Below are 13,853 nucleotides of genomic sequence, written 5' to 3'. Positions count from 1 at the left end.
GCTGCTGGATACAGGGAATCAAACAGGGAACGGCACATACTTGTTTATGAATGAACAACAGCCAGAAAAGGTTCTGGTAAAAAATCCCTAAGATAAAGATGAGCTTATCAAGCTAGAAGAGTTATTATCAACAAGCACTAACAAAAGGTGGGATCTGTGGGCTTCATTACTCTACCATGTGCTATATAGCTCTGTATTTGCTACTGTCCAAATTGTATTCCAGCCACTGATAACTGTTCTTGCTGTGATTATATGAAAAACAAAAATCAGAATACTCATGGTGGAGACATTAACTTTTCAGCAGCACAGACTATTTGCAATTAACGACTTTTGTTACCAACCATATTTCATCCCTCTCCGATCTTTTCTTCAATATCCATTATATATTGGTCAATTTTTATGATACTAAGAAGAAACTTTTTTTTTTTTTTTAATTGAGAAACTTTCTACTGCAGTAGCAATGGGAACTAAATTTCTAGCATAATACACACAAGAAGCTAACTTTAAAATATTTTTATTAGCTATGGCTCATATCATATGAAGTGGGAAGACCTGTATTTCTATACAGGATAATTCAGAGAAAGTAACTGTCTAAAAATTTGTATCATAAAATAGAAGAAGATCAAAAAAGACCAGAGAAAACCGTAATACAGTAGTTGAGCAGGACTAGATGGTATAAAATCATAGTTCTGATATCTTACGTGTTTCTATAGAATAATAATAATATAATCACCAGAAAAGATATTCATATTAAACTTTTTAAACTAAAACCTGTTACTCATGCAGGCAGCAATATAAAATTGCACAAATTATCTTTCGTAAAGGATCATGAAATAAAACTACTTGGTCATTTGACATTAGAGAACACATGAAGAAAAAAAACATCCTAACACTAGGCGGATATTATTCAAAGACTGCAATTTGCCTTCCAGGCATCTTGTTATTCAGTCTCTTCTGTAACTAACTTCTAATCTCATTTTAAGGTGCAAAGTTACATTATGTAACTCGTGTAGCTGTAGCAAATACACACCTCTGACAAGTGTGCAGAATCAGATTTGTGCTTCTTTCTAATTTTCTTTTTCAAGGGATTTTAGCTCACATGTAAGAATCTCCTTTATTAGAAATGTTTGTTCACATAAAAAGTGCAATAAAAAATATACCCTGAATAAATTTAGCAGTCCAAATGCTGACATATGAAAGCTACAGACTCCTTTGTGATTTTATATAAAATACGCAATATAGTGAAGAAGAAAACTGGCAGGCAAGACCAAGAACAAACTAAGGAGACAACAGACTCATCACCTATATGTTCTCAGAAAAAGTTTATAGGAAAGGAACATATTTTCAATAGCTCAAAATTTTTAAACAGTCTTGATTATTTCAGCTTTATTTTGAATATTAATACTACTTAAAATACAGGTGTCAATTCCTCTGCAAGAAACGCAATCTATTTTTTTCTTTAATTTTAAAATTAAGACTGAAGTAATACAAGCCAGTAACTTTCAGCTGTCAAGGGTCTGCTCATTCTAAAAACAGAGCATTCACAGAATCACAACATGGTTTGGGTTGGAAGGGACCTTAAAGACCACCCAGTTCCAACCCCCTGCCATGGGCAGGGACACCTCCCACCAGACCAGGTTGCCCAAAGCCCCATCCAGCCTGGCCTTGAACACCTCCAGGGATGGGGCAGTCACAGTTTCCCTGGGCAACGTGGTTCAGTGCCTCAACATCCTCTGAGTAAAGAATTTCTTCCTAAACTGTTATTCCTCTATTTCAGGGAATAACATGTAGCTTCAGAAATTTTGGAATCTACTAGGCAGAAAACAGATTACACACATGGCCAATTGCCTTCACACTCCAAAAATGCTGACCACTCCAAGAAAAAAACAACAACAACAAAAAAAAAACAGTAAAAGAGCAAGCTCATGTGCTAAATGTGATTTAATATTAGTATTCTTACAACAAATGGGAAGACATTAACTTGGGCTTTCTCTACTCCTATGTGAGAAGGGGGAAAACATTCAACAGTGAGCCGAGACTGAGAGAGTGGTAGGTAGCAGCGAACCTCCTCACCCTGTGCTGATTCTAATTAAAAGCCCATTGAACAGAGAAAGAAAGATTTAACAAACTGAAGAGGCTGAGAGGGCTTACTGCATCAGTAAGCTGAAGACACCCTGTATGTCTTTCATTCAAACACAGGCACCGTGAAATACTTCACTAATCTCTGACATGGGCATCCATCTTAAACAGATGCAAAAACTAAGATTCAATTTAAGAATAAATCTGATCACAACTTTGGAAAGCATAAACTTTTTCATAAGTAATAATAATAATAAACTGGATTTCTTTAAAATCTTATTGGTCATATGAGGTAGGAAGACGGTGGTTCAACTTTCACCATTTGAGCTAACATTAGCTTGTAATACTTCACTACAAGAAAACAATTGAAAAAGTCAAGAGAATTTTTCAGCATTTTACTGAAATAGACAATTGTGCACACATTCGTTTTTCTCACGAGGTCAATGAGACTGCTCACTAGCATTTACTCAGATTAAAGAATCGTTATTTTAAAGATTATATAAATCAGAAGAAAGGACAGTCACTACCTGGAAGATTTCATTACTCAAGAATGGATCAAGAGACAGAAAATTCATAGAAAAGAAGCAACAAAAAACTAGCGAATGTGACTGTAAGTGCTATTAACAGCCTTATAGCCTACCTGGCAAATCTGTTCTGGCCATCACAGAAAAACAGAACTTACATAAGGATTTCGAGAAAAGTAACAAGATCTGCATTAAGTGTTCCATTTAGCTAACGTGGTTAACATGGGAGACAGCACAAATACCTTCCTGAGAACTCAGAAGCACGTGATGAGGCGGCTGTCATCACTGGCTGATAAAGTGGCAGTCGGCATCTCAGTACAGACCATGAGATGACATGAAAGGTGTTAGTATTAGTCCATTAACGGCCTTGAAATAGAAAGCCCCTACTTTTCCTTGGTGCCATAAAGGAAAGGAAGTTAAAGAAGGTGAACAGCAAGGAAAAATGATGGACTGAAAAATGATCTTTACAGCTTCTTTGCAGTCCGCACGAATATAAATGAAGCAAAAATGCATTTGTCAAAGCCAAAGAAAAGGACATCGTAGTAATAAAGATGTGGGTTAATGACAGCACAGGTGAAAATGTCTGCTAGATAGAAAAGCCAGTATCTTAGCATCATGAAGAAAAAAAAATCTGCAAGACAGATTGCTTACAACAACATGCTGAACACATTTTTATAGATCAGCAATGTCAACAAAACGACAGCTTACTTAAACTGAAAATTTTAACTAAATCTCTAATATCCAACAGTTAGATCGGTATCAGTCCAACATTACAATTAGCTTATATTTAGTTTCATAACTGAACCTGGTCCCTACTGTCTTGTTTTCTTACAAATCCTTCAAATATCCTGTATGCAACATTAATAGAAAATATGGCTGTTGAATCTAATAATGTTTAAATTCTATATATGCTCAAAACATGTTTGAATAATTTATAACCTAACAATATTAACCATTCAGATTTCTCCCATTAATTCGGGAGAATTTTGGAATTACTGCTGTAGTTAGGAAAATGAATAACAGCAAGTCAAAGTCTAAGACATGCTGAGCAACAGAAAGGTTTTCATTATGTATTTTTAATTGCTTAAGCTTAGATAGTAGAAATTAAATTAATTTCACATTTTGCATTCATGTTGCAAGCCATACTTTACCAAATTTAAAAACACTGCATTTTTATTTATATTAAACATACTAGATTTTTTTTTAAAATCTGATACTAGTGCTAGACCAATGACTTAATATAGAACATTTATACCTCCAGCACAAATACCATAAACCAAGAATGACCTTCATATCTTGCTGTTTGATCCTACTGAATATTGCATTGGTGTAAAAATGCAAACCTAGGCCAGCATTAAAAGGTTTTCCATTTACTGTCTACCTATTGTATTCTCTGTTGTGTGAACAGAGAATATGTGAAGCAAAACCTGCTAATCTAAAGTACAATTAGAGCTACACAGCTACTCAAACTACCTAGCTGCAAGTGGATTTGTGTAGCATCCTATGTAGGTGAAGCAGACTCTGCTAGTCTACTAGCAGACACTTCTAGTCTAGAAGTGAGAACCATGAGAGAATAAAAAGTTCTAACTAAACCACCATCAGTCTTGTCAACACTACTAACCTTTGTATTAAAGACCAGCAGAAAATATTTAATATATCTATCAGAAAACATATTGGTATAGTTTCACTGCTATTAAAAATTGACATTGGGAAATTTCACAATTGTGTGTAATAATTTTTGCTCTTATTCCATAGCACTGAATTGCATAACTCATTGCTTTATGTAGTAAAATTTAAACTTGGAATCAAAGGCTTATAGAACGGTTGTGTATACCTTTATTGGACAGGACAGAATCTAAGCAACTATAAACTCCTAGCAAAATGAAAAGTTTCAACACTTCCCCCATCAACACCAGATTCCTAAAATCAAACACCTTCACTTGGGATACTGAATTTGAAATAGTCGTCCTTCATTCCCTATTGCACTACATTTTACAGCAGTCAGACAAGAACAATTTATAAAGACATGGACAAGTAGCACGGAATAATCCATGGAAAGTCAACAGGTTCCATTTTTCCCATGGCAGAGATGTAGGACAACTTCTACAAATGTAGGCTCTGTTGTAAATTGTTCTACGTTTACGCAAAAAAGTATCACATTTTCCTCACCTGTCTGTTGCTAAAAAATATGTTAACCTGAAAATCTCATGTTTCAAATTAGTTCTACTTTGATATCTTATACTTAATCAGCTAGACAGAAGTGAGAACAGTAACTTGCTCTCATAATAGCTTTAGTAGATTAAAATGAACACAATTTCTATCATGACTTACTTGATTATCATCTTGCACTATTCTGTTCTTTCAAATACTAAAAATATGAGACTAGCATCTACACAAATTTATATGCTTCTGTTACAAGTTTATATATTCATTATTTATATATACTTATATACAAACCTTATATACATATATATAATATATGCATAATCATTTGAATATCTGGAGGCCTGAACTGCACCATTTATTTCTTCCTCTACCTACTCCCTTCAAAAAAACTTATTTCCTTTGTTATAATAATGATTTGTTGTACAGACGTAAACCATATACCAAGTAGAAGTTTTCAGGTTGTATCACTTCATGTTATTAGTCCAGCGAGCCTAACTCCTTTCACTGCAAAATTTCATTCTCTACTACATAACAATAACAAACAAACAAACCAAAAAAAAAAAAAAAAGAAAACCACACACATACAATTGCTGTCTGTAATAAGGAACTATTATTATGCACAGCTGAGCATTTACTATATAAGCATTAATTAATTGGTTCCTATGAGGAAGAATCAACATCGCATACTTTTACTGATTGCTTAGGTTGCAGCAAGACAGATTTAAAAGAATGGAAATGAGTATCTTAAGAGCAACGATTATTTTCTGTCCTCATTCTGCCTGTAACATTACTGATAATATATTTCATCAACTAATAAGAAAAAGTATTGCATAATCAAATCATTTAAAATGGGTCTTTAATCTAAGACCTGCTCATTGTCTCATCTGGCATACCAACATATCCGGTGTTCTGGGGAAATTATTCTGACTTAAAATTCCTGTGCTTTTTCCTTCTAGGTCAAACATATATGTACAAGTAAAGTGTGAGTTTTCACAGCTAGCACTAAAGAACCAGGCCCTCTGACTGACAATTAGTAGCCTTGCCTCAGTTATATCATATGCAGGAAAACACATAAAACACACAGTATGTGCAAGAGAAATGACTGGATGCTTGTACTGATGATTCACAATATAATTTACAGACCACAAAATTTCAGTGCAAAACGTGCTATAACTAGGACTTCTCAGTGATGTGAATTCAATGCAATCACAGTAGTCCAACAGCACATACCAAACTTTCCAATTTGCCAGTGTGGTTTAAACCCCCTACTATTACTTGAACTAGGTATTTGTAGAATAGGCAGTGGTTTACAACACAGCTGTTGCTAACGAAGTGGAAGAACAGTGGATTTATTCTTGCCTGAGGGAAGAGAAGTATCATTTGGAGAACTGATAGCAATTTAATTTAAACATTTTAAAAGTTGATGTCACACAATAAAGAAGATGAAGCTTTTTAGTGATAATATAGGATAGTGATAAAACTACCACAGGCCTACAGAACCTCAAAATTACTAATTGCTTTTCTATGTGGTAAGCAACCTAAGGCAGTCTGATAAATGCGTTCCACTGTCTTCCTGATTTATGTACTTCATAATCAAGTTTACATAGCCTATAAAGAAATTAAACCATGAAGACATACCTGTAATTATTACATAAATGAACAAATCTGAGCATACATAGGAAAACAAAGCAAATCTTCACAGTACTTCACCTTGAGATCACTATGCACTTTAAACATAGTTGTAACTTATTTGGTAGGGAGGAGAAAAATGTTAGGAACTTTGATGCAGGAAATCAATGGAAAACAAATTAATAAGAAGTATTAGCAGTAAACAATTATAGTTGAACGGTATGGCTACCAACACTGAAGTTATTTTTGACAAAATACCATAAATTGAGAAAATCTGACAGCACTAGCAGGTAGTATAAATTAAAGTAGTTATGTTGTGCCCTTAGGGGTTTATTTATTGCAAAGATAGGCAACGACAGTTAAAATGCTCTGAATAAATCATTTTACGAAGAAAGATAAAATAGATTGAAATGATACACAGATTCACACAATGGTTCATTTGTACAGGGCATGAGAGTTCAGTCAGCTGTAGAGAAAATAAGCTGGTAACAGACCATTTCCCTGGGGCAGGAAATGGTGTAGGCTTTGCAGCATGGCTTGTTTACAGCCAGCCTGTAAACAGGCCTTTAATGCCTTTTAGGCACTGCGTGTGCATCAGAGAGTAAAACTTAATATAAAAAAATTCTATGAAAGGGAACTGTCACCAGTTCACAAAACTAACTGAACTTCTACATTGGTACGCAAATTATTTGCCTATTTACACTATTCAAATCTGATTCCAAACAACTACCAGACATGTTCTCTGCTGGACAAAAGTAAGGCTTTGAAATGTAAGACCTGAAATAAATATAACTATAGCCCTTTTATTTACCCCTGAAAAATGGGTTCCTTATCTTAGAAGGCTGTTTGCCTAGCTTTTTTTGAAAAAAAAAGGAACATAAACTTGTTGGAGTATTCTGGATTGTTATAGAGATGAGAACTCTTAACTCCAGTGATGCATTTAAGGTTTAAAAAAAAAAACTAGTTAGCTTTTCAGAAATTTTCTTTTTGAAATACCCATGCTTTACTTATCACAGCATCTCCAGAAATCACTTCCTCTATATCCGTCTCGGTTTAAACAGCATTTTTTTCTCCCAGAATGAACAAGGAATAAACATCTACTGTTTCTAGCCCACCACTTCAGGTTTAAGTTTTGGAAGAACTCTAACAGTCAGACACTATCAGTCCTGTTACAACTGCTACTGTTTTGTTGTAAATTTATCTCCATGTAATGTTAGGAACCTGAATTTCATAAATTCTGACCTGTGCTTAAAAAATATCCCCAGATTTTTGTATTACAGAACTCTTTACTTACCTGAAAGTCTTTCTCTTCCAGGATCTCCTTCCTCCACCTGACAAGGAAGGCAGCACAGACATACAAGTGGAAGTGAGAAAAACCCTCTGGTTCAGACTGCAAAAAATAAAAACAATTAAAAAAAAAACATTATTTCAATACACAAATGATGCTTTTGATTAAGATAACATACGACCTTAATCGAACCTTAGTGTATTTTTATGACGTTCACTACTATCACAACTAGTGTTACACAATTGTCAGCTAAATCTCTTTCTTTTCCTATCACAAGCACGTTTGCATTTCATCTGTGACAAACCTAGGTATATCTGTATGTAGGTATTATCTGTAACCACAATTAAGGAGAGGTATGAATCTACTTCTAACACTTACATTCATTTTTTACAGATGTGTTTATCCCATTTCTGATGTTATCCAGTAGCTTGGATCTGTCCTGAAATACCATACTATCTATATCGTGGCATGAATGTATGCTTCATCTCCATTATCAGTAGTATGGGACCTCCATTTGAAATTAAGTTTTCCCATTATGAATTCTACTGTAGCAAACTACTAGAGTATTTTAAAACTATGGTCTATAGTTTCTAAAACTAAAACTTGGTCTGTATTTTGACTGAAATAAATGTTTTTACTAAAGGAAAAAAATTTACTCCTTGTAACACAAAACATTAACAAGTCATGTATCTATTCTGATCTGCAGCTTTCTGTTCTAGTTCAAGTCAGCAGATGCAGTTACTTTATAGCCAGCCCTCTCTTCTCCCCGAAATTAAGATCTCTTAATTATACCTAAGAGTTCAGGTAAATTTATGGTGCTACTTTAAAAAATTTCACTGAGCAAGTTTTCTTGTATTACCACATTTATCTTACATTTTATATTCATTGCCACTAAGAACTGAAAAAAAAAAACTAATTTACTTATGTTTAATTATCAATGTGATGATTGGGAACTAATGCTATGTAAAGTCTCATTAAAATAGCATTTAAAAATAGTAATTATGAAATTAAGCTCAGATTCTGACAAATATAGGGATATTTAAACAGTAATATCTAAATATTTTAAAGATTTATTCTTATATCTTATAAAATTATAGCATTTTTATATATTCTCTACTGGTCATTTCGGAATTGCAATTTACTTTTTAGAAAAATACAGTGTTCTGCTCAAGTAAAGTACGTGAACTGAAACACTTATGCAAAACATAACGCGGTAATATAAAATTTATTTCCATTTAACCTAGAAGCACACAATACTTAAAATATTCCACGTAATATCTGTAACAGTACAATGAAGTAATCTTAATGCAGTCACAAATGGAGAAAGAAAAATATTCTTCTCCTCCTTCCTTTCCTTTTTCTCCACCCCTGACTAACAGAAGTGCAGTTATTTTAGTGTCCTACAGAGGGTAGTACACTAAACATCATGGTAGCAGCTACAGAAACTATAGATCATCCTGTCCAAATCGGCAAGAATTAAGAAAAGGGATAATGCCAATTATTTTCAGGGCAGTTTTAAGTTTAAAAGTGCAGTTTGAACTGAAAATACTTAATTTCGGAACCAGAAAAGGAAGAAGATTCCTGTGATATTTTTCCTATTCTAGGAAAAAGATATACTTGAATAACACAATAAATTAACACAATGTAAAATCCCAGGACACACAAAGCATATGGTAATTTTGACTAGAACTCTCTAGGGTTTATCTTAATCAGAAAATTCAAAGTAAAGTCCAATTTACCATATTAAAACTAGAGTTTTAGAGAATCATGTACTCACTACCATCCTTCTGAAAAATCTACATCTTTTACTTTAGATTTGGCATTTCCCTTGGGATGGAAAGTTAACATCTGTAAAAGCATAAATTGTATCTCAAAAAGACATACTTGAAAGAAAAGTGGTGCTACTACTTATAGTATCAGATATTATTATGGCAATATTTAAATATTTAAACACAACTCTAAAAATGCAGAAAACCAATTCAAAGAAAACAACCCTCTTCCTACTTTATTCTGTAAATAAATTTGAAGAACATGCTGTATCTTTTTTAAAAATCAGTCTTTGACAATAATCTTTTATAACCTAAATAACGATCCATTATAAAAATTTCTCCTTTAAAGAATGGCTACCTGAAGAGCATGGCACCAGCCATTTGTCATCAAACACAATAGGAGAGAAGAAAGAAAAAGATGGTTATGGGATGGAGGCAAATAAAGGTAGATTGAGACTGCTGGACAGATACAGAAAAAATACAGAATATTGCTGAGGATAAATAAAGAAAGAGAAAAACCATTTTTGCAGATGCAGTAGGAGACTGAAGAGACTGTAGGCAGGAAAAAATCATTTAAAGTATTAATTATTAATTGGGATATTTTATGTATTGGATTATTTGTTATCCTAGCAGAAGGAAATAAAGGTTTGTATTTCCTCAATCACGTCACATGAGCAAAAAATGAGGGAACGGAAAGGAAGTTGCCTTGGTGTTAATATATACACTTAGCCTGCTTTCTTCTCTCCACTCTTCCAACAACATACGGGTTCTTGAAACATGCAGGGAAGAAGGGAGGATTAAAGATATCTGCCCGGAGATTAAAATGATACCTTCAAAGTAAGTTTACAGTAGCTGTTGACAAAATTGTTAGTCTTGCTTTCTGTTATACAGACTCACAAAAAAGAAATTACATAGGTAGCCAAATTAAATCATCATAGTATACTTTTTCTGACAAGCTAGGATTCTGATTCTGAGCCCAAAAATTCAGTCTACTGTAACATAACAAAGAGAATTCTTCCAGAGAAAGTCAAGATAAGTGGCTTTAAAAAATTAACAGCAAACAACCCAAAAACTGCATAATGAAAATTGAAAGTGTTTCTGAGGCACTGCAGAAAAATATCTGGAATTACATAAAAACCTGTACTTTTTCTTTAAATTTTTCTCTTCAACCTTTTTTTCCCCCCAATACAATTTTCTTCAGCGCTTTTAAATGAAACCAAATAGGTTCAAATATGCAATTCATTAGAGAAAAAATGCATATCCCCCTATAGATTTAAAAACTCATCATGTTTCAGAGATAAGTCTCAGCAACGAAGTATCCAATGGATAGTTTTAGACAGTTTTGGAAATTGAGTAAAACAGCTAATGCATAATTGCCTTTTCTAACACCTGCTACCTATTATACTTTTCCATTTGTAGCTTTTGAAGTTGCAAACAGTTTGATCTCTAAATGTACATAAATGCAGACTACATGCTAGAAGCTATTTAAAATCAAATGTAAACAATGACCTTGATTTAAATATTTTAGCAAAAGATCTCAAGACAGATGTACAACTCTCCAGAAGACTTATTTTGAACGTATCACAGACAACTCAGGGCACATTATCTAAGCACCATCTGTCATTATCAATAAAAATCAGTTAGATTGTTAACATCACGAATATCTCATTGCCCTGCAAATGCTGGATCTCCTCTACAGCTGAAATGAGAGGCATTCTTCATACTGCACTCCCCAAATTTCCTTATTTAGACAATCAGTGAAAGAACGCAAATTTTTTTGGATTATTAGATTGATTACTGTCTGGTCAATGAATAGTCTATCTTGCCTCCCATACCCTTGATATTTCAGTGTTTAGGAAGGGTTTGTACGTTTGTTGAGAGTAAATATAATACATGATTATTTTTTTAAGTACCAGGAATGATTAAAGCTAGGAAACCGTGCCTGGGCTAAGTATTAAAATACCACATTTAACACTCACACAATGGTTCAGAGTTAAGGACTTCTAAGCATTTTATGATTACAGTTGAATATAGCAACTTTATGCAACTCATAGTATTTACTGTGCTACAAAAAGCAAACAGCTTAGATGTAAAGAGGCTGAAGTCATTTTTCCCAAAATATCCAATATTTTCTTTAGATTTAAGGCAGAAAAAGAGAAAAGCCAGTGCAGGATCATCATTGAAAGTGGAATGTGTTGGCTGATCCTCCAAGATTCACCTCTTCCATCTCTGGCTGAGAGCTCCAGCTTCCAAGGCACAGACTCAATATACTGTCAAAACTGAAACTCCAGTCTGAGAAGCAACACAGCACCAGCACACCACACAAAGGTCCACCTGGGTAGCTATCCTGCCACCAGGAATGACCAACAGCAGATGACTAGGAAACGGTGTAAGAGTACAAGCACAAAGCAGAACCTTCCCAGAATACTCTTCCATCTTCTAATGATTTCATGCTCAGAGATGTCCTTATACAAGTGGTAGAATATTTGCATTTAATAGCTGTTAATGGATGTCATCACTTATCTGTCCAACACTTTTTGTAACTGAAAATAATCATACAACTGCATAATGATATCTTGTTCTTCCTTCCTTTTCCAATAATTTAGAGCTTTTTTTTTTTCTTTCTTTCTTCACTATTGTGGAGCTGGTATTTTCCTCTTGCATTGAGTGTTGAACGCTATCTTGAAGTGCATAGCTGTACAGGCAAAGTTAGGATTCACATGCATGATATCAGTTTATATTTGTTCACATGGAATTTCACATGCTATGTATGTACTGCCTGGCCGTTTTTAAAAACATGAAGTCCTACAACTCCTTGCTGCCAAACTTTATTACTCCGAATAGCTCAGTGTTGTCATTAAACTTTGTCGTCTCACTCCTGTATCCCTTTTCTAACCACTTTAATCGAAAAAGCTAAAGCCTCATCAAAAACTGTAAAATATTACATGTTATTTTCCTTAATTTTGAGACCTGCCTACTTACTCATACCATGTTTTCTAGCTTTCAGTTATTACCCAGACAAGGAAATTCCCTTTAATTCCACAGCAGTGTTGTAAATATACCTATTAAAAAGATTTATTTTTATTGAGTTAGCACATTTTCGATTGTCTTCTAATATTGCTTTTATCCCACCCTATTCCCAAAGGGATGAATCTAAAAGAAACAAGTGGCCAACAGCCCTTGTCTAAAATTAATCTAATCTAACGATAAACACAGCAACAAACTTGGAGATATATCTTTTAAAAACACTACTTTACTTATAGTTAGGACCTAAAAGCAATGTTCCTAACTCAAGCACTCATCAATTAATATGAAAATTTACGAGTCTGTTTTATGTTTCCATTAAAATCAAATCTGATCTAAACAGAATTCACAGACCTTTAAAATCTGTAATGGAAACTAACATTTTCAGGTCAAGACAGCAAGCCAGCAAAAACACAACGCAAAAGTTATTGCCTCAACCCTTACTCCTCCCAATAAGACCCTTACAGAACAACTGGTTTTGTTTGTTTGTTTTTTCAAATCCTTGCAAGAACTGTGTTCACATTTCCTATTTCTGCTAGGAATGTTCAAAACATTATCTTACCATGTTATATGTGATTTGGCTGATGTATGCTGAATGCTAGACCAGTTTTCATAAAAATTTAGTAGCTGGCCTCTCTGATCTGGTTAACAGCTTGGCAACAGGCCCCCAAAGAAAACTTGTGCTGTTAAATCCCAGTTACAAGGAACACATACTACTGCTGGACTTTTTCTGGATCGATATTTTGCCTTGTAAGAATGTTCTATATAGCATGCAAAATTTATGGTAAGACTAGTAATCAATATCAAATACAAATGAGTGCTATTGATAACTATTTACTTGATTTATTCAGTCTCTCATTAACCATTATTTTAAGAAGCATCTAATATAATGTTCCACAGTAGCTTGTACTTTGAGAACAGAGGTTAAATCCTCTTCACTTGCTAATACGTTCAGTTCAAATAGAATAAAAAATAAGTAACCTCAAGTGCGTATTTGACTTTTTGTCCTAGCTTTTCCAGAATTAAACCGTGGGAGGAAAAAAAAAATAAAAATCAGTGTTCCACATTTGGTTCATTTAAAGAATTCATCGCGAATGGGCAGGATGTCAAGTGGATTCTCACTCACGGAGGTACCTTCACATCCAATACTGAAACGTGTCTTTCTTTTACAGTTATTTTTCTTCTCGTGGGTGGCAGTTTATTAGCTCCACATACAGGAAAAGTGCTAGATCTTAGCAAAGGAACGGAGCTTTTTGTACAACGCTCTTCTATTCTTTCTTGCTAAATTTACAAAAGAAGAGGGAACAAGGTAGTTTTCTTGGAAAATGCCTTTGATATAAAGGTAACGCTGAACTCTATGCAAGGAGAACAATT

The 13,853-nt window shown here is 34.1% G+C and overlaps 1 protein-coding gene across 3 annotated transcripts in view; it reads right to left on the bottom strand.

Moving 5' to 3' along the window:
* TBC1D22A (TBC1 domain family member 22A) overlaps positions 1-13,853 on the bottom strand; it is a 174,696-nt gene that overhangs the window by 34,853 nt on the left and 125,990 nt on the right. For all 3 annotated transcript variants that reach the window (XM_035549298.2, XM_035549299.2, XM_050708281.1), the window contains exon 12: positions 7,693-7,788. In XM_035549298.2, the coding sequence (XP_035405191.1) occupies positions 7,693-7,788 (96 nt within the window). The remainder of the gene's footprint in view (positions 1-7,692; positions 7,789-13,853) is intronic.

This window comes from Cygnus atratus, chromosome 1, assembly GCF_013377495.2.
Source record: "Cygnus atratus isolate AKBS03 ecotype Queensland, Australia chromosome 1, CAtr_DNAZoo_HiC_assembly, whole genome shotgun sequence".
In the NCBI taxonomy this organism is placed as follows: Eukaryota; Metazoa; Chordata; class Aves; order Anseriformes; family Anatidae; genus Cygnus; species Cygnus atratus.
The sequence above is the reverse complement of the archived record's forward strand: the minus strand, read 5'-3'. Positions and strand labels throughout refer to the sequence as shown.